General features: G+C 39.6%; 1 protein-coding gene across 2 annotated transcripts in view; it reads right to left on the bottom strand.

The window, feature by feature from the left end:
- Nucleotides 1-22588, bottom strand: part of LOC120715279 (CD82 antigen-like) — a 42078-nt gene that overhangs the window by 5737 nt on the left and 13753 nt on the right. For both annotated transcript variants that reach the window (XM_040002174.1, XM_040002173.1), the window contains exons 2-5: nt 18670-18742; nt 16153-16225; nt 4374-4495; nt 594-668 (exon numbers count right to left, since the gene is read on the bottom strand). In XM_040002174.1, coding sequence (XP_039858108.1) covers nt 594-668; nt 4374-4495; nt 16153-16225; nt 18670-18738 — 339 coding nt within the window. In that variant the 5' untranslated portion in view covers nt 18739-18742. The remainder of the gene's footprint in view (nt 1-593; nt 669-4373; nt 4496-16152; nt 16226-18669; nt 18743-22588) is intronic.

Here is a 22588-nt window from a genome sequence, read left to right as displayed (position 1 = left end):
GAACTACTCAGTTAAAACAGAGATACGTGAAAATTCAAAGTACAGTAACAAAGTATTTGTATGCCATTATTTAACACTTCACATCAGCTAAGCATTTATAGTTGGACCAAAGACTGAAATAACTCATAGCAGGAGGGAGGTTTGGCCTGGACTTGAGCAGCAGACAGTGGCTGAGAAGACCTTCCAACAGAAGTTCAGATACAGTAAAAGCTGACGTCCATTTTCTTGTAGTGTTCTGCTTTCATTTGTCTGTGTGAACACAATCTCTTGGCTCTCTGAGCAAGGCCAGTTTCTAGAGTAAAGTATAAAACGCTTTGACACCCAGTACCCAGCTTGTACTTGGCAAAAGAACTGACTTTGCAGTTGATATAAACTAAAGAAAACCTCAACCCTCATCTCTCAAAATAAACCAAGACAAACACTTTAAAAACTATTCTTAACCATGAAGCTTTCACTGTGTTTTACCTCAAACTAAATAACTAAGTCTGAACACTGTCACTGTTACTGTAGATTTTTTTCTTTACATGGTGGGTACATTTATCACAGCATGTGGATGAACTCAAGCTTGCAATATTTGAAATGCCATCACTCACCACATCCTTCTGAAAGTAGATGAGGGCACCAGCTGCAAACTGAGTGATGAGGATGAGCAGGAGGACGCTGAAGTACTGAGGAGGATCACAGAGAACAGTGAATACAAAAATTTAGGGGCGTGTGAACAGCTGTATAAATAAAACTGAATTGAATTAAATTGAAATTGAACAGTCAGATCCACCTCTATATGTTAGTTAGTGGTACATACACAAGCATATCCCTCTATTATGTTTTACTGTTGTCAAGAGGGAGAGCAGCAAATAAACTCCATATCCAAATGCAGTTTTCCCCAGGCTGCCAGCCGTGCCAGCGCCATCTTACCCTCCGACCATACATACATTACACAAACATCACATGGGGAAGACAGGTCAGAGAGGTATAACAATGGAAAATGCACAACACGAGGAAAGACGAGGAGAAGAAAGAACTCCCCCCAGACTGAGCTCCAACGGGGAGATCAGTTTGAGAACAGAAAAAGAGAGAAAGTGTCCCTTCACCCGGTTAAGCAAAAGTCAACAATCTTCGATCAACGCGGATGGCCTTGAAGGAGGAACAAAGAGTTCTGACAACAATCCTGTTATCATGGAGATTTTTGATGTTCCAGTCAGCTTAGACCTTGGCAGGCCTTCAGCTGGCGCCAGTGGGATAGCTGCATGAGTGAAGATGAATGATTTGGGTTCAGTGCAAACAACTGCATCCAATTTTTACAGCTGCTCTAATGTCCGTCACTGGTCACCAATTCTCTCAATTCTTGTTGTTCTTCTCCAAGATCTTATCCATATTGCGTTCAAAACACAGTCTGAGTACTCACAGCCCTGCCAATCGTCTGTCATGTCGGCCAGCCCTGTGGGATTTTAAACAGCTGTAGCTGCTTCTTGTTCTTCGATAAGCCGGGTCCGAGCCAGCTCCAATCAGCCAGAACTCTCTTATCATGGTTCCGAATTGGTAGATGTCGTTCAGTGTCCTCCATCGAGAGCGTCACCAGACACACGACGCAACCGACCATCAAGTATCCGGCAGCAAATGTCTCCGCGGGACACTCGGGCTCTCCCAAGCCCAGGAAGGTGTCAATTCCGTTATGGGACCAGTTGATCAAATCCATGATTCTTTAGGTTTTAGAGAACAAGACTGAGAAACTCTTTGAGGGTCAGAGAATAAGCAAGACTATACAAAGGACATGAGAAGCCAAGCAGGAAAGATAAGGGAGAGGGAAAAGGAGAAAAGTGCGACCGCCTCCGTCAAGAGCCAAGAGAGCTCAGAGAGAGCTTTTGTGCTCAGAGCTGTTTGTTTGCTGGTCTGAGGCAGCCATTCCCTAAGTTAAGAGCGCTGTGGCCCACTTTATCTTCATATTCTGTTTTTTTAAAGTCTTTTCCTCCTTCCTGATTTTGTTTTTTTTTTAAATATATTGTTACATTTCAGATCCATCCATCTATGCAACCATGTTTTAGATTTTTAATGGCAACAAAAACTAAAATTAAGCATTTGTGATAATTGGCAATGCGTGTTTCACATCATTGGGAAGGAATTCTGGCCCACTCTTTGCAGAATTATTTTAATTCAGCCCTGCTGGGGTTTTCAAACATGAACAGCTTGCTGAAAGTCCTGCCAGTGCATCTCAAGCTGATTCACGCCCAGATTCTAACTTCAGAGGTGAACCTGCTGGTGTGCTTTGACTCATTATCCTAACCCAAGAGCACTTGAACATCCTGTCATTCTCCTTCAGAATTTTCTGGTAGAGACCAAAACTCATGGTTCCATCGATTATGACAAGTCACCCAGCTCCTGAAGCTGCAAAGCAGAACACCACACTACCACCACCACGTTTGACTCTGGCATAATATTCTTTTTGTGCAACACTGTGTTAGTAACCAGATACCAGATGTAACACCAGTTGTAACAGGACACAAACCTTCAGTCCAGAGAATATTTTCCCCCAAAATGTTGGGATCGAGATGTTTTTTTGACAAATACACTTTTGTGTTCTTTTTGCTCAGCAGCGCTTTTCGCCTTGGAACTCTCACGTGAAAGCATTTTTTGCCCAGTCTCTTTCTTACTGTTGAATCACAAATGATGAATAACTGACCAAATGAGGCCCTATTTATTTCCCCTAATAAATGAAATGACAATTTTGAATTTATTCAGGTTATATTTGTCTTATATATAAGATATATTTAGTTTTATAATCTGAAACATTTAAATATCACAAATAGATGGAAAAAAAAAGAAATCAGGAAGGGGGAAAAACTTTTGACAGTATTGTAAATAAATGATGTACAAAGTCTGCTTATTGACAAAGTCTCCTATCATCAAGAAGAATTGGCTGTGTGAAGCCTCAATCACTACTTTCACAACACTTAGAAGAAACATTGTAGAGATGCTAGAAAAAAAGCCACAAAAATTTACAGTGGACTGCTGAACACTGGATAACAACGGTACTGATAAAAGGGCACAAGTGCTCACTGGAAAACATGGTGGCAAGTATGCAAGACACTAACCCAGGTTTAGCCTTACTCTGGCCTGGGTGTAGCTGCTGAATGATGATATTGGATAGAATGGAAGTTGGTAGATAGTTTGGTAAGCGCACGTGCAGATACCAAAGTCCAGATCTCACTGTTTTGATGTCCTTTCTGTTTGTTTCTCTTCAGCTATCTTCTACCTTGTCTCCCTCAGTAATGTATTTGCAGCTATTACTCCACAAGGGTGTGATGCACAATCTCCTCTCAATAGCCAATGCCAAGTTGTGTCTTCTACTTGAACTCTGGGAAACACTGATGTGAAATTCTCTCCAGGTGATGGAACCTCCCTTCCAGGTGAATTGTCGACATATCGTTTGATGTGTTTTTTCTCTGTGTGAACTCGTAGACACTTTTATTGTTGTGGAAATCTTCTGGACTTAAAGTACTGCGATTAGCTGAACTGTTCTTTCCAAAACATGCAGTAGTTGAATAGGCTCTTAAAGTAACACAGCTAATGGTCTTCAGTAGTGGTGCAACGGATCACGGTTGATCCATAATCCGAACCGATCCCACTCCACGGTTCGGTACGCACGTGATCCGAAGATTCGAAAAAGAAGGGAAAAAAGTATGTGTATGGTGCGCGTGGTGGGTCTGTCAAGCGGTAGCGCTAGTGGTCCAAGTGGAGGAGCAGAGGAGTTTGCGGCATTTAAGCAGCCCTTTGCTGCCCAGTCCGACCGGGCTAAAGCTATTACAGAAGCTACTGGGGTGTTAGCTGCAGACGGGAGGCTGTATTCAGTTATGTAAAACAAGGGGTTTAAACTGTGATGAACGTGCTTGAGCCACGCTATGATATCTCGTTGCGCGTCCACTTCAGTGACAAGATCGTTCCAAGCATGTATGAGCAGGAGAAGTTTAAAGTTATGGCTGAACTGTCCCAGGCATCTTCTGCTGCCCTAACTACAAATGGGTGGACCTCCAGGGCAACGGAAAGCTACGTGACCGTGGCCGCTCGTTATATCACAGCGGAGTGGTAGATACAAAGCCCTGTACTGTATTGCATGGATTGAGCCTTGAGTTGAATGTTTTTAACAGGCAAAAAATACTTAAATAAAGTTAATAAGTTATGTTAAGTTTGCTGATCCGAAAATTTATCCGATCCATGACATCCAAAACCGTGATCCGATCCGAACCGTGAGATTTTTGATCCGTTGCACCACTAGTCTTCAGTAAGGATGCAAAAAGCAGTTAACTATTGACAGGAAAACCTTTACATCATTTATATTTTTTCATGTCTAAATGGGGACGGTACACACACATACTCACCAGGCTCAGCAGAGAGCGGACCTCATAAATGGCCCCCAAGCAACCGAAGAAGCTTATGAGAATGGGGAAAGCTCCAACTCCTATCAAAATGTAGCATGCCAACTTCACATCTGTGGAGTTTTCTGAGGATCAGCAACAGAGATCTCAGGTTACAAACTGCAAGCTGTCAGAGCGTGTGACTATGGCTACCATACTGTTAGGATATACATTATGCTTTTTGTTTAAGTAGCAAAGCACACATGGTCACACATGCGTGTTTGAGTTGTAACTTGTTTCTAAGGCGATTTCATCACAGTGGTAAGTTTACATTATTCAACTATAACCGAGCAACGTGATCAAATGTCAGACTGAATTTAAGAATGTTACAGCTGACCTACCAGATCCCGACATCCATGGACTGGAATTACAAAGTAATTGTGTAAATGTTTTTTTCCTGTATGCCATGAAATGCTAGATATTTACTAAAGTGATTTTTATGTCGTGTAAGATTCAGAAAATAATCTAAGAGACTTTCGATCTTTCTAAGTCCCATTAATTAAACAAAACAAAAAGAGTGAGACAAGAGTTAGTACTTTCCCAGTCATCCTAAATCTAGCTGTAGGAAGTTATACAAAATATACCTAACACAACAGTTAGACAATAAAGTAAAACAGACTGTGTGGACTTGTTATCAGTGTTGCAATTGATCAACTTTCCCATTAACTGAAGCATTTTGACATTTCAACATTGTATAGTACAGAACTGAGAGAAGAACAAAAAACAAACTACATGAAGGTGATTTGAAGTAGATGACTGCACGTCTTCATTATGAACACATTTCTAAAGTTTGACTATAATATCGGAAACACTGCAAATCCATCAGATAACTTAAAAAAAATATTGATTCCCAGTCTGCTTTTGTATTGCGGTTCCCATGTGAGCTCTAAAACAAAATCTAAATACTTATTTGAGTTTGACCTCAATAATAACGGAGCCCACAGGGCAGATTTAATAATGCTCTGCACAAGTAACGGCGTTACCTTTTTCAGTAACGAGTAATCTAACTAATTACTATTCCTATCGTTACAACGCCGTTACCGTTACTAACAAGAAAATGAGGTGCGGTTGTGTTACTATTTTTCAACAAACAGGCGGCTGAAGCTGTCTTCAGCTTACTGCATCTTATATCAGTTGCACGGAAGTAGCTGTAAGCAATCTGGGCGATAACTTTTTGGCACAACACGAGCTAAGGCGGCAAAACAATCGCATGAGTGCTGCTGTTTGGCTGAGGTAAAACCAGAGTCATGATAAACAATACGCGTTTTTTTCTCAATAGTTTCGTCATGTTTAACGTCTAAGGACAGCGCAGCGAGCACTCTCTGCTTATGACCAAAAAAAATAAAAAAACAAACAAAAATCAGCACTTTCGTGTTGGTGGAAAAATGTCAACCAATCAAAAAATGATATGGCACCATGACATTTGGTTGTTTAGGAAGAGGGGGAAGTTTTAGGAGTGACGGCGAGAGAGAGAGAGAGTTTTGAGATGTGAGAGATTTGTGACGTTTAGCGTGTTTGGAGTGTGTACTTAATGTGTTGTCTTGTGTAGCTAGTGTGTAGTGTTGTGCATAGTTTTGTGTTGAGTGTCAGAACAATGACGTGACTGCTGTCTCCAGCTGTGGACAGGAATTATTTTTTGGAGTGGCACAAATAATTTGTGTGGCATCTTATTGAATGCAGAACAGCTGATTGTTATGTAAATAGTTTGAAATGGTTATTAAAAAAGAGGGTAAAAGGTAAATGGCTGCAAATAACTTTGTTGTTTGCAAAACTTGTGCATATGATTTTAAAATTGACAATTTATATTTGCATTTAAAGTTCTGAAATATGATTCATTGAACGTGTTTGTGGATGTTACAGTAAAAAATATCACTTTTTCTACTCAGATTTTATGTTTTCTGTCTGATTTTAGATCAATTGTGTTAACACAGTATGTCAAAATGACAACATAACTGTAAATTCAGACACGTGAGGTTGTGCTGAAAAGAATGAGACCAAACAAGGCAAAGTAAATAGTTTTTAAAGGTAAAATGTAGAAGTAAAATCAAAAGTAGTTAAAAATGGCGAATTATAACCTGGACCTCAGAGGGTTAAACATTTTTTTTGAAAGTAACGCAATAGTTACTTTTCAAGTAATTAATTACTTTTAGAATCTTGTAACTCAGTTACTTTTTGGAAGAAGTAACTAGTAACTATAATTAATTACTTTTTCAAAGTAACTTGCCCAACACTGTTCATCTGTAACACGTGGAAGGGTCAAAATCTGATGGTAAATAATGTTTGATGTTATTCTTCTCACCTCACAGGTCAGCTGTGTGGGAGTAATTTATAATAATGAAGCTCCCTGCTGGATGAATACTGTGTAGCGTCTCAGTCCTCAGGACCAAACACAGTCCTCATCAAGTTCTCACAATGAAATGATCCTAATAGAAAAATCATACTGATTCTTCTTCAGCCTGTTTTCAGAGAGACACAGGTCTGAAACCTGCACTTACACTGGATTATTTTTGTTGGGACAACAAAAACCTCCCTAACTTCCTCATTGGCTGCAAGCATTTTTGAGCTGCTAATCTGCTCAGTTCTTGGCTGGTAATTGTTGAAATGAACTGACTGCGTCTTTGTTTATAAATTAGGGCACTGTTAGTAGATTACTCAAAGATTTTACACTTCCATGGGCATTTGTCTCCAGCTTCAGTGACAAAACTGACACTGCAGCTCTTTGGTAAACCCTGACAGCAGCTTTTTGATACCAAAAGAGTTTTTTTGCGCTGGTCAAGACTAAATCTGGGCCCATCCTGCTTCTTCCTGTACCACTGCTTGAAGAAGGTGTCTTCCAGAAACTGGCAGTAGGACTGGGAGTTGAGCTTGACTCCATCCTCAACCCGAAAAGGCCCCACAAGCTCATCTTTGATGATACCAGCCCAAACCAGTACTCCACCTCCACCTTGCTGGCGTCTGAGTGGGACTGGAGCTCTCTGCCCTTTACCAATCCAGCCACGGGCCCATCCATCTGGCCCATCAAGACTCACTCTCATTTCATCAGTCCATAAAACCTTAGAAAAACCAGTCTTGAGATGTTTCTTGGCCCAGTCTTGACGTTTCAGCTTGTGTGTCTTGTTCAGTGGTGGTCGTCTTTCAGCCTTTCTTACCTTGGCCATGTCTCTGAGTATTGCACACCTTGTGCTTTTGGGCACTCCAGTGATGTTGCAGCTCTGAAATATGGCCAAACTGGTGGCAAGTGGCATCTTGGCAGCTGCACGCTTGACTTTTCTCAGTTCATGGGCAGTTATTTTGCGCCTTGGTTTTTCCACACGCTTCTTGCGACCCTGTTGACTATTTTGAATGAAACGCTTGATTGTTCGATGATCACGCTTCAGAAGCTTTGCAATTTTGAGACTGCTGCATCCCTCTGCAAGATATCTCACTATTTTTGACTTTCCTGAGCCTGTCAAGTCCTTCTTTTGACCCATTTTGCCAAAGGGAAGGACGTTGCCTAATAATTATGCACACCTGATATAGGGTGTTGATGTCATTAGACCACACCCCTTCTCATTACAGAGATGCACATCACCTAATATGCTTAATTGGTAGTAGGCTTTCGAGCCTATACAGCTTGGAGTAAGACAACATGCATGAAGAGGATGATGTGGACAAAATACTCATTTGCCTAATAATTCTGCACTCCCTGTATGTATATATATATATATGATAAAAGAAGATGACATCCGACAGTAAAGGTGGGGATACTGGAGCGAAACATTTACACAGATACAAAAATGCATCTGTACTAGAGATGGCACGATACCACTTTTTTATGTCATCATAAATTTGGATATCTGCCGATACCGATATGAATCCGATAGTGTTTTTTAATCAATAAAACTGTTTTTTTTAATATCTTGCTGCATTTTGTATAAGTTCAAATTCAAGTTTAAATAAACAACAACACTAAAGCTATTCTGTTACACCTGTATGTAAAAAAAACACACTGCACCCAAAATATTTCATAGTTCAGCAAAACTGATCAATCTAATAAACTTAAACCTGCTCCATCCTCCCTATTCTGGTATTTTAAAGAGTACTTTTTAGAATATTAAGCAACCTAACTAATAGGGTTGCAAACTCCCAGCAAAAAAACATAGGGAACCACCCCCCAACCTCCACCATGATGCTTAATGTACGTAATCAACTTTAATTTGATGCAGGTTGGAAAAAAAATGCACAGAAATAAATTATTTTTCAAGAATAATTAAATAGATTCAACATCTTTCTTCAACAGAACTGCAGACTGCACAGATGGTACCTTCCCAAAGGAAAAAGTACTATAGCTTACTAGGGTATATTAGATTTAACAGTTACTATATACAGTGATGGACTTCTATATATTTTACACAAGATTAAAACTTTGGTTGTAAGATTCAGATAATTATTTATTAAAAGCTCGACATTTTAAATGAGAATAAGAAAGAAAAGTATGTCTTTGTGCCCCCTTTTCCCTGTTCATGCCCTGTCGGCCCCCCTGGCTAAACTTTGCTAGATCCGCCCCTGCACAGTTACAGCCGTCAGCTGTAGAAAAAGATCCTGGTGTAGAAAGTAATATTAAATACATTCTAACAGCAGCTTATCAAGCTTAAACGTGCTGCTGTTGTTCAGCCGCTGGTTTCCTCTTTCTGGTGCAAAGTGGGCCAAAAACAAACAAGAGAAAAGCCGATCAGCTGATCATTGATCAGTTTCATGATTGAAGTAGCAGCAGGAGAGAGAGAGAGAGAGAGAGAGAGAGAGAGGCAGTCGCTCCATATATCGGTTGTTAAGCTTAACGTGGGAATGCTTTACAAACATTCAGAGATGAACTTACACACTTGCTTTACTTCTCTGTGGGATCACTTCCTCGGAGATGAAATGCCGGTTTGGTAGCGAGGCTCAAAATGCTCAACCAGACCGCCGACAGGTCTGGCACGCCACAGCCGCTCTATCATGTGATGCACACTGCTCAGACGTGCTATGGTTATGAGGCGAGTTACAGCGTGTCGCAAGTTTTGTGAGGTGCTTTTTTGATATTTAATGGATCGGATTACATTTTTTATTTCTCTCCGATATCCGATCCAGTAATTTACATCAGTATCGGACCGATACCGATACGTAATATCGGATCGGTCCATCTCTAATCTGTACATAAGTGAGACATTTCATACGGTTCGCGTTGTATGACCACATTCCTGAGCTCAACTCTCTGGACTTGTGCTATCAGGCCGTCTGTCTATCCTTTCAGCTTTGTCCAGCCAGTGATGTATTGTGGGTTGCGAGTGTGGAGTGATGAGTAAGGGAGTGAGCGCACTAGGCTGATGTGATGCATACTGATGCTGGACAGAGCTGAAAGAGCCCTGTGTCTGATGAGGGCACCTGCTGAGCAGCCATGGCTGACAAACATCCTCAGTGATGTGCGCTGTTCTATTCTTTCTCTATTACACTTGGTCACTGTCTCTATATGTCTTCACTGAACCCTCTTCAGTCATGTCTGTACCTTTTTCCCCCTCATGGACACAACTCATCTTTCTCTTTCTCTTAATCTCTTTTTACCATCTTGATATATTATTACTGCAGGTTAACCTTGTAAGTTTTAAAGATCTTTCTGATGTTAGATTTACAATCTGCTATGTCATAACCAACAATGGCTCTTCAGTTACTGAACAACTACAAACAGATGTGTTTCCAAACTGAAACTTTTGGTATATGACTTTGGTTTAAGATTCAGTATAGTCATGAAAATGTTTCTGTTTTAGTCAGACTTCAAACATCTGACATTTAACCTCCTAGGACCTGCGTCCACATATGTGGTCATCACATTTTGGGTTATTTAGACCAAAATACTAAATCTTGCTCTACAAGGGCCTGATATCCACTTACGAGGACACTATACTGCTACTCTTCTATCGAAATTTCAAATGAATATCCTCATATGTGGCTCTGATTTTTCTTAGAAACAAAAATTAGGTAAAAAAAAAAAAAAAAATCTGGTAATTCTTTGTTTTTACATTCATCAGGTCCCAATCAGCCCAAATATCAAAGAGAAATTAATAATGCTGCTGTGGAAGAGTTCGGGTCTTAGGAGGTTAATCCAGTTTTCCTCTTTGACACTTTAGTATTCATTCATGGGCTTTAATTTTGTATCCCTCAAGAATTTTGATGTCCCACCAAGTGTTCTTTTGATCTAAAGCAAGGTTATTGAGAATCCTTCGAGACCATGTCCCTCTGGTCTGTACTGCACTGATACAGACACACAGTCCAGATCAAAGTTTTAAGTTTTGATACCAGTATTAAATCTGTATTTCTATTTGGAAAATATTAACTATTATTGTTAATAATAACTGTTATGTGTAAGGTAGTATCATGCCCAACTTGAATACCTGCAGAAGCAAATATCTGTGAGGAATGCAAAAAAACCTTCCTAATAAGTACTAAAATAATCATAACCGTTGTTTGTTTTTTGTGATTTTTCCTGACTGACTGAATTCATTAGAGGGTCCATGTCCCTCTTGGGGGGAAACTCCCACAGGGTTTAAATCTGGGACTCTCCACCATTTGACCTTAGAACTGAAGAAGCTTCTTGGATGAGAGGTGAAACGTCTTCAAGCAAGTTAAAGAAGTCCAGACGCTTTTCTTTCCAAGCTCCTTAGTTGAAAAAAGCACTTCACAAAAACTTCATGAGAAACTTTAAAAGCAATGTCACTGACTGTTATATCTTCATTTAATTATCTCATTTAATCATGGTTCAAGGTGCTTTACATCTTAAGGTAAAGACCTTACAGTAATTGAAAGAAAACAGAAAACTCCAACAATCACATGAACCCCTATGAGCAAGCATTTTGGCAACAGTGGGAAGGAAAAACTTCCTTTTAACAGGAAGAAACATCCAGCAGAACCAGGCTCAGGAATGGATGGCCATCTGCCGCGAACAGTTGGGGCTAGGAAAAGGAAGATGGGACAAAGACACACTGTGGAACAGGGCCAGCGATTAATAATAACTAATAATTAAATGCAGAAAGGTGTGTAAACACGTAGTAAGGGAAAAGGGTCACAAAGAAGAAACACACAATGCATCATGGGAATCCCCAAGCAGCCTAGATGCATTGCAGTGTAACTAAGGGAGAATTCAGGATCACTTAATCCTGCCCTAGCTATAGAGTACAATAACCTCAGTTTTATCTGAATTTAGAAGCAGGTCATCCAGGTCTTTATGTCTTTAAGACATTCCTGCAGTTTAACTCATTGGTGTGTGTTATCTGGCTTCATGGACAGATAGAGCTGGTTGTCATCTGCATAGCAGTGAAAATGTATGCTATGTCTTCTAATGATGCTGCCTAAGGGAAGCATGTATAATGTAAACAGAATTGGTCCTAGCACTGAACCCTGTGGAACTCCATAATTAACCTCAGTGTGTGAAGAGGACTCTCCATTTACATGCACAAACTGGAGTCTATTAGATAGATATGATACAAACCACTGCAGCACAGTACCTGTAATACCTACAGCATGTTCTAATCGCTCTAATAGGATATTATGGTCGACAGTATCGAACGCTGCACTGAGGTCTAGCAGGACAAGCACAGAGATGAGTCCACTGTCAGAGGCCATAAGAAGATCATTTGTAACCTTCACTAAAGCTGTTTCTGTGCTGTGATGAGCTCTGAAACCTGACTGAAACTCTTCAAATAACCATCCTCTGCAGATGATCTGTTAGCTGTTTGACAACTACTCTTTCAAGGATTTTTGATATGAAAGGAAGGTTGGAGATTGGCCTATAATTAGCTAAGACTGCTGGGTCTAGAGATGCTTTTTGAGTAAAGGTTTAACTACAGCCAGCTTGAAGGCAAAGAGCAAAACAAACAAAAAATTAAGAAAAGTAGCTGGATATATTGGTTTAACTCAACATACTTACAACATATTTTTAAGATCAATTACTGATAATCCTGTTGCTAATGAAATAACCACATAAAAATGTACAGGTAGTCCATACTACTACTTTGAGGAAGTTTAGGAAACAGACAGTTTGTAGCACATACTTCATGTCGATTAAATTATTATATATTATATTTGACCAGCCCCCCAAAAAATCACAATCTAAAGCCAAAATCTATAACTCATCAGTGTCATAGGCTGTAACATAGTTTCTCTGCACCGGTTTAATGTCTATGATGTATAATCACAGAAGTATCGATACACTGGATGTAAAAAACATAGATTCATTACTAAAATAATTACTGTAAAAGTGATTTCATGGTAAGCTGTCTCTAAAAATAGATTCTGGTTGTGTTTTACAGATTTTAACCTTATTTTAAATAGGATTTGATGATTGTTAAAAAAAAACAAAAATCAATTATCCAGAATTCGCTGGAAAGTGTTAAAAAAAATGAAATCCTTTGACAAAATATGAATGGTATGCTTATGTCTGATCATATATTGATACAGTTTTGAGTTTCATAGTTTGTGTTTTAACAATTCAAATAAGTAAACCATAAAATCTGAGGTTCCCAATGTTTGCATTTCTTCTTTTTTCTTCCTGTCACACAAACAAACAGTGATACTTGGAGCTAGAACATGGCCACATTTAGGCTCTTAATCATAGCTTCTTGTTTTTTTGGCCTAAATGCAATCCACAAGGGGTTTAGTGGGAAGTGTCCACTGGAGAAAATACAATATAGCATTTCTGTTTTAGTAGGACTCACACCAAACGCTGGTCAAGACAGCAGGTTGTATTTTTATACTCCTATTCAATAAGAGCACAACACACAGGAAAGTGACTTAAGTAAAGTTAAAACCAGAGGAGGAAAAAGTACAGACTTTCTTTACTTAGATAGAACTATAGATACCTGTGTCTAAAAAAAATACTCCAATAAAAGTAAAAGTACTGAAGCATCTTTTTTACTCAAGTAAAAGTGAAAAAGTAAAGGCTCTGAAATGTACTCTAAGTAGGAAAGTAAAAAGTAGCTCCTTGAAGGACATTTCTAATTCTGTACAAAGGAAACTGATCCCTGTGCTATATTAATATAATAAAATAATATTAGTACATAATAATCCAAATATTTAAATATAAATTCTAATTCAATTGAATGCACTCAGTTTGAATCTGTTATGTAGGGATTCAGCAGGTGGGGAACCCTTAGACCTGTGTAGTGTCTCCGCATAGGGAAAAGAATCACAACTCAAAATGTCTTGGCCGATTCCCATTTTCTAAACTGACTGCATACTGTATATTGTGTTGTTACTAAACTGTTGGTACAAATGTGCATTCAGCAAATTAATCTAACCATGACGGCCCCAAACAGCTGGAGGATACATTTGAGAACTGCATGAGAACTTAAATGCAAAACGTAAATGCATATTAGCATATTACAGTTGATTTAAACCAACACTGACCATGGACACCACAGCCACTGTGCACCAGTCCAGCACAGTGCTTTACAATAAATTAACCACAGTACGACAAGCTAACATCTTTATCTCATACAAACAACTATTTTCAGCAACACACTCAGCGTCAAACTGCACACAACAGCTGGTATGTTTATTTATGTTTGTTAAGCTTGAATTTCAAATTACCTGACACTTAAAAAATGTAACTCCCTTCATGTTTTCTCCATGTAATGCTAGCTAGATTTGAAGTACCGCAACCACAACATACGGACACCTGCACTCCTTTTTACGGTGGCTGGGAAGTGCAAATCGCAACAAATTAAAAACCCGCAACAAATTACAAAAACCCGCAACAAATTAAAAAAAACCCGCAACAAATTACAAAAACCCGCAACAAATTAAAAAAAACCCGCAACAAATTACAAAAACCCGCAACAAATTACAAAAACCCGCAACAAATTAAAAAAAACCCGCAACAAATTACAAAAACCCGCAACAAATTACAAAAACCCACAACAAATTACAAAAACCCGCAACAAATTAAAAAAAAACCCGCAACAAATTACAAAAACCCACAACAAATTACAAAAACCCGCAACAAATTAAAAAAAACCCGCAACAAATTACAAAAACCCACAACAAATTAAAAAAAACCCGCAACAAATTACAAAAACCCGCAACAAATTAAAAATCCTTGACGGAAAGGGATTGTCTGAAATACTGGAAGTGACGCAACGATTAGCCTAATAGGGCTTTTGGAGCGTGATGTCACGAGAGGGGGCGTGGCCATGATTTTTGGTTGAGGCGCCATGTTTCTGGGCCAAACAAAGCGCTAGCGAAAGAGGAGCGAAAGTACACGGATAACACTAGCTATGGTTCTTACTTGCTGTGCGGTCGGTTGTAAAGTTAGACTGCACGACCGACAAGGGAACAAGGTTGAAAATGGTTTATCTTTTCATTCTTTCCCCACCTGGAAGCAACATGAGGCAGCTCATGTATCGGATGTTACCAAAAGAAGGCGTCTAGTCTGGATAGCAGCTGTGAGACGAGCTGATATTAATCAATGTATTATAATAAAAAATTTATTTTTTGTGACACAGGACACAAACATGGAAGCAAGATATATAATTAGGATTATTTATAATAAATATGAATAAATAATTGCAATTTCTTTAACCATTGAGAATAACTAAATCCTTCAGGACAATGTCACATCAGTGCACTGAACTCACTATGGCTACGTTCACACTGCAGGTCTTAATGCCCAATTCCGATTTTTATATTTAAATCTGATTTTTTGTGTCTGCTTGTTCACACTACAAATAAAATGTGACAGCAAAAGCGCTCCTTTGTGAACCTTCAAAGCGGCCGCATGCGCAAAAGCAGACGTCACACACAACACGCTCTGTTCAGACCCAGACCAAACAGTAATGTTTGACTGATGGCCTTTAATATAAAGACTTGTTTCAGACTTTGCGTTCTTCAGTTTTGCTTTAAGTTATTTTGTTATTTATATATGGCCTAATAATTATCCTTATTTTTAATTTGTTGCGGGTTTTTGTAATTTGTTGTGGGTTTTTGTAATTTGTTGTGGGGTTTTTGTAATTTGTTGCGGGTTTTTGTAATTTGTTGTGGGGTTTATTAATTTGTTGTGGGTTTTTGTAATTTGTTGTGGGTTTTTGTAATTTGTTGTGGGTTTTTGTAATTTGTTGTGGGTTTTTTAATTTGTTGCGGGTTTTTAATTTGTTGTGGTTTTTTAATTTGTTGCGATTTGCACTTCCCAGCCACCGTACCTTTCAGCCCACTTTGACTCCCAAGTATACATGCTCTAGAGCAGCGGTCCCCAACCTTTTTTGGTCCACGGACCGGTTTAACGTCACCGGTTTAACGGATCAACCTTTAAGGTGTCCCGGATAAATACAACAAAATAAAATTATACCAACAAGACAAAAACTGTTGTATTTTGTAAATATAGTAATAGACACGAATTCACTGTGTAATTGTGTAACTTTATTAGCAGCGTCCGCCTGAAATGTGCCAACAATATGAAGAGTTAGATCCTCCTATCTGCCCCTTAATGCTCTCTGGCCGCTATGGTAACGTGTAAATACTTCTTTCAAAATAAGACGCACAACTACAACATGGGAAAAGACTCAGGGAAACCAAGTCAACAATAAAAACCCTGAAAACCATCAATTTAAATAAACACTCAAGTACAGATACCTAAAAATTCATTCAAGTACAGTAACAAAGTATTTGTACCTCGTTACTTCCCACCACTGGTTAAAACACACAGAAGTACAGATGACCTCAAACCTGATCAAGCACTTACTCAGGGCAACGATGAAAGTCTGATTGTCCAGGAGAATCCAAAATCCAAAGCCAACGATGACGGCCCCAAACAGCTGGAGGATACATATGAGAACTGCATGAGAACTATCAGAATGAAAGGATGTCACAAGAAATTTGATAGTTACAAGCACCACTTCATTTCCATGATTTTCATGTATTTAAAAAAAACACTTTGATCAAAATTGGTGCTAAAAACTCACTAATGAGAAGCATGAAATTATATGTTTTCAGAAGTATCTAAACTGTAGGTGAAATATCTGTCAGAACAAATAGGAACACAGTGGAAACTAAACCGTAGGGATTATGTCAAAAGCTGCAAATGCAGAGGGTGAAATGCAGGTACAATGAAAACCCACTCTATTAAGAGTTTTAATGCAACACCGCAAATTGTCCTGAGTTGATTAATTTCTTGACATTTTACCTTTATTTTGACTAAAAGTTGCTGTATTGAATATTCCTAAAGATTAGCCAACAAGCCAACAACATGTTTGTCTGTTTGTCTATGTTTGTTTGGAATTACATTTACATTTACATTTACAGCCCACTTTCTCCAATTTTTTTTATTGAAAATTATGCAGTTTAACATCACATTGCACTCTGAAAAGAAAGCATAGTACAAATAAGCCATTGGAGTTAAAAAAGGAAATCATGTAATCGACTTATAGCCCAAAACGTATTCTAAACCTTTGACTCATCAAAGTAGCCACCTTTGGCAGATATAACAGCTGAACACACCTGTGGCATTCTTTCCACAGTAGAAATCCAATGTAACTCGTCCTGTCAAACCTGCAGCTCAAAGTCTTGTCTTCATAGTTGAAACCGAGACTTGCTTACGCATATCACACAAGCTGTTAACTCTCAGAAACTTGTCCTCTGATTCAGTTGTGGCTTTAGATCTGCTGGACCTCTTCCTGTCAGAGTTTGTTTCTGAGTGGTGAAGGAAACTGTACTCAATGACACCTTGACTTTCTTTGCTATGATGGTCTGTCTCCATTGATAATTGCCCTCTCACCATTTTTGCAGCAACGCACTACTTTCTGCAGTACAAGACTGTTCAGCTGATTTTTACAGTGCGTTCCAACACTGCTAATATGCACACAGAGGGGGTTGTAAGTAATCTAAAACAGTTGAAACAGCTGTAGGAATTAGTAGCACCAGCTCTCAAGGCTTGATGAACCTCCATTGCTGCAGAACAGCTTTAAATTGTTAACCCATTTTGAAAAGCCTTTTTGTATAATTCTAACATGTAGATTACTTTTCAGTTCTGGGTAACCTTACCTTTTGTTTTTAAAAAAGGTAGGTCTGGCAGTTCACCCACTTACCTTTGTATCAATTCGAGCTATTCATTGGACATGAACGACTTGAATTGCAATAAATAAATGGACAAATTGGGGTGCTCTAAAACTTTTGACCAGTAGTGTATGCCAAAAGTTACGTGCGCGAAAACCACCCCCAAACTATTGCAAGCACAATTAAATTCCTTACATGTTAATTTTTATAACACGCATGCATAGAACTCACAGCCACTTGCACAAAAAAGCCATCATGCATATGAGAGTGTCTGCGTTGCACTCGCTGCTACAGTTTCACGCAGACAGGTTGCGTAATGTGCTCAAAGCTGAATCCTGCTTGCATAAACTAACTTAACTTTTCACTGTTTGGAGGGCAGAGCCCAAAGGAAGATTGGTCACTTTGGTGGACTGTTAATGTTAGTGCCTTAAACTGCCTTACACTGTCAGAGCAAAATAAGCGCTACTTTAAACCATATTTATATATCCATCCTTTTTCTTCTGCTTATCCAATTCTGCTGTCACAGAGCAAAAGGCAGAGGACACCCTGGACAGGAATGCCTTAAATGCCTGGGCCCTTGGTATCCCAACATAACATTGCATTGTCTTCTTACAAATCATTGTAACTGACACTGAGACTGCACTGGCACAAAGTTGAAGGAAGGATGAATGGCAAAATGTACCAAGACATTCTTGATAACAATCGGCTGCCATCCACCAGGATTATGAAGACCAAATGAGGGAGTATGCTTACAAATCATTGTAAGAAGATGATCTGTCCCTAACCACCTGTCAGTGGTTTAATCTTTTGTCTTTTTAGTTATATTTACATGTTCAAAATAAACTCTATTCTATTCTATTCTGTTCTATTTAGCACCATTTGACACAATCTAAGATTTATAAAATTCTTCTAAAAAGTAGATCTTAGGCCAAAGCATGATATTCTACAATACAAGCTGGACAGTTTTCCCATGCTTACTTATGTGTTATCAAATGTACTTTGTTATTGTCGGGTTTTTATCTCACCATATTAAGCGCCTTGAGGCGACTCTTGTTGTGATTTGGTGCAATATTAAATCAAACTGAAGTGAACTGAATGGAGTAATAAACTCAATCACAAACATACAGCTGCTCTAACACCATCCTAAAGGTGCATTTTTCTGCAACAGAACACTTTTATGAGTCACTAGTAAATTTAAAATACTTACAAAGAAGATGAGGTTGAAGAAGAACAAGAAGTACTTGCTCGCTGTCATGCAGCCTTTCCCCATGGTCATTTATCTGTGAACATGAGACAAATGAAGAGTCATAATAGAAATTTACATTAACAGCCCCAGAAGAGGAGATTATTACAGGATGCAGTTTAATTGTAACAGCTTTAGATCAGGGATAATCTTGATGTAAAGAAGTGGCGACAGATGCTGTAAGAATTAGAGACCACTGTGGATCGTGACGATCAGATCAGGACCAGGGGCTCAAATCTAAAAGATTACAGCAGCAAAACCAGTACGACCTCAATCTGTGAGCATGGGGAGACTGCACTGGCAGTCTTCATAAAGTTGAAGGAAGGATGAGTGGAAAAATGTACCAAGACATTCTTGATAACAATCGGCTGCCATCCACCAGGATTATGAAGACCAAATGAGGGAGTATGCTTAATCTATTTTAAAGGATTTTAAAATAGATTCTAAATTCAATTGGAAGCCAATGTAAGGAGGCCAGAACTGGAGTAATATGCTCAAATTATCTTTTTACCAGTTAAAAGCCCTGCCGCAGCATTCTGCACCAGTTGCAGGTGTGACAGAGTGGATGCACTCAGATGGAGAAAACAACAGCCATCGCATCCTGCCTGCGTCCCAAGACCAAAAAAGGTTCTTGGGGCTGGCTGGGTACAACTGTTGGTTTGTGCCTGGGTTTGCAGAGTTATCCAGTCCCTTGACTGAGCTCACCCAAAATGTGGAGCCAGATCTGGTCCAGTGGATGGAGCAGTGCCAGAGGCTGCGGGCCATTTTGTCCCAGCAGGTAAGGAGGCCAACCGGTCCATTGTGTACATCAGCCGAAAGCTGTCAGAGAGCGTAAGGCCACATATATCACGGAGGAGGAGTGTCAGTCCACTCCCTTCGTTATCTGGTTGTTAAGTGATGACGTGACGAATCCTACTTCCGGGCCTAAAGTAGTCTGTGTTTAATATGGCTTTTGTGTTGTTAACATGTTTAATGTTATGTATTTTCTTCTATTTGATCTCAAAAAGCTCCTAAAACAGTCAGTGATCACTGTTGACCTCCCTCGGCTTTTATTACCACTAATCATTTATTTAAGCTCAGTTTTTAAAACCTTAGGATGTAGCTACCGCCCAGCCCATGCAGCAGTATATGAATGACTAACCTCGTATTGTGGATGGATTATCTCAGTTGTTCTCCTGGCTGAGGTTTGGTCCTTTTACAGCATCCTGCCATGCGATTACATTTGTTCCTGACCACCGAGAACACTCACGTTAACTTTTATCGAGTGGAAAAAAGTTAGCTTGTTTATATTATGCTAACATAGCTGTGTCGCTAGCGGTCACGTAGCACATCATTATATACCAGCTAGCCCAACTTCAGTAACCCTACAAACGTCACTGCTGTTTAGTTTTCTGTCTTCATTTATGTTGGAAGTGATAGCAGAGCTGTACGTTTGAATTTGTTTCCAAAACCCCGCAGTCAGGACATGCTATATTGTATTTAGATAGAAGCTAGCGAGCTAACTCCCTGCTAACTTCTAACTCCGTTAAATGACATAAATCCCGTTTTCATGGATGCCTGGATGTTAAACTCAATTGTTACACCTGGTAGAGCAGAACGCTGATCATTTTATTAAAGATGAAAGACTTTAGACAGTTTTTCAACTCTCAGTAATGCCATAGTGATCGTTTGATATATGGAGCTGCAGCGGAGTTTAGGCCCAGACACGGCTAGTGACGTCAGACTGAACGACCGGATTACCTCTTGGGACGCTCATTTGCCTCGCTGCAATGACTCCACTGCATGAAGGATGCCAACGCCCGGATCACCTGCTGAAATCTGGCCCTATAGCCTTTTAAGGTCAAGGTGGTCAATAGGTCAGGGGTGCAAATCGTCATGGCCAATTTTCTCTCTATTTACTTACATTTAACTACTGATTTTATCTATTGTTCTGATTTTATCTGTTTTGATTTTATATACTGTTTTGTTTGTTTGTTAATTAGTTTGTTTGTTTGCTTGTTTTAATCCATTTTAAATCATGCTTTTTATTTGTTTTTGTTTCTAATGTCTCTGTAAAGCACTTTGAATCACCTTGTTGTTGAATTGTGCTATACAAATAAACTTGCCTTGCCTTGCCTATTTGCAGGTGTAACTTACTGGATTGCCGTACCAAACTGCAAATTACTTCTGTGTGGTGGCTCATATCTGTGGGGGGAAAAAACAAACCAACCTGAACGGACCATCAATCAGCCCTCACTCCACAGAGTAGTGGCATTTACTGTCCAATAAATCTATGGAAATCTGGGTGAGATATGGAAAACTTGCTCAATGCTTCCCCTGGCAGTGGAGCCCTGTGGGCGACCCACTTTCCTGTTACTGTAAATCGGTTACACCAGTGTTTGTTCCAGTTTGGAAAGGGTGGCAGTGGGAAGAGAATATCCAGTGAGAAAAATTTTGGTGACTTCCTGTAGCAAAGTCAGATTGAAGTGACTGTCTAACTAACTACTATCCTGGGCGACCGTGGCTCAGGGGGTTGGGAATCGCATCTGTAACCGGAAGGTCGCCGGTTCGATCCCTGGGCTCTCTGTCCTGGTCGTTGTGTCCCTGGGCAAGACACTTTACCCTACTTGCCTACTGGTGTTGGCCAGAGGGGCCGATGGCGCGATATGGCAGCCTCGCTTCTGTCAGTCTGCCCCAGGGCAGCTGTGGCTACAACCGTAGCTTGCCTCCACCAGTGTATGAATGTGAGAGTGAATGAATTGTGGCATTGTAAAGCGCTTTGGGTGCCTTGAAAAGCGCTATATAAATCCAATCCATTATTATTATTATTACACACGCACATACGCACACACACACACACGCACACACACACACACACAATAAAGCCGATCTTCTATGGTCTGCTTTCAAACTTTGGATCTTTTAAGGACAAATTGTTGGTGGGGTTGGGCGATCTAAAAGTGAAAGTCAAAAGCATAGACATTTTTTATGAGCCACTCAAGTAACTCTGGCATTCATTTTGATAATGTCATTAAATTCCATGATAAGACCAACAATACAGTGGTTAAATAAGTATTGAACATGTTTCCAATTTTCAAAATAAATATATTTGGAAAGGCGCTACTGAGATGAAACTCTCACTGGTTGCTGGTAACAACCCATCCAATCCACACATGCAAAGAAATCAAACCATAGATGTCCATAAATTATGTGTCATTATGAGAAATGACACAAGGAACAATATTGAACACTGTTACTGAAATGTATTTATTACTTTGTACAGAAGCCTTTGTTGGTGGCGACAGCTTCAAGACTCCCGTACGGAGAAACTAGTTGCATGCATTGCTCAGGTGTGATTGTGGTCCATTCTTCCACACAAACAACCTTCACATCCTGAAGGCACCTTCTGTGAACTGTGAGTTTTGGTTCTTTCCATAGATTTTCAATTGGATTCATGTCAGGTGATTGGCTGGGCCATTCTAGCAGCTAGATTTTTAGAGGACTGCCAGTGCCATATGCTGATAAACAGCCCCACAGCATAGTTCCACCTTCAAACCTCACTGTTGGTATCGTGTTTTGGGGGTGATACGCAGTGGCTTTTGACGTCCAAACAGGATCTGTATTGTGGCATCCAAAGAGTTCAATTTTGGTCCGATCTGATCAGACTCTCCCCAGTATTTCACAGACAGTCTAAATGTTGTTCAGCAAACTTTAAATGCACTTGAACATGCTATTTCTTCAGCAATGGAGTCTTAATTATACAAAGAGCTGAAAAAAAGGCTGAAACAATCAGCCTTTGGTTTTATTCTGAAACGTAATAAATGAATAAAACTAAGACACGACAAGCAGACTTAACTCTCCTCCTGCCTCTCCTTTTCTACCCCCTCCTCCTTTTTCCCAGCCT

The sequence above is a fragment of the Simochromis diagramma genome, unplaced genomic scaffold (genome assembly GCF_900408965.1).
Source record: "Simochromis diagramma unplaced genomic scaffold, fSimDia1.1 OVJJ01000430.1, whole genome shotgun sequence".
NCBI classification, from domain to species: domain Eukaryota; kingdom Metazoa; phylum Chordata; class Actinopteri; order Cichliformes; family Cichlidae; genus Simochromis; species Simochromis diagramma.
This window is presented reverse-complemented; position numbering and strand designations above follow the sequence as displayed.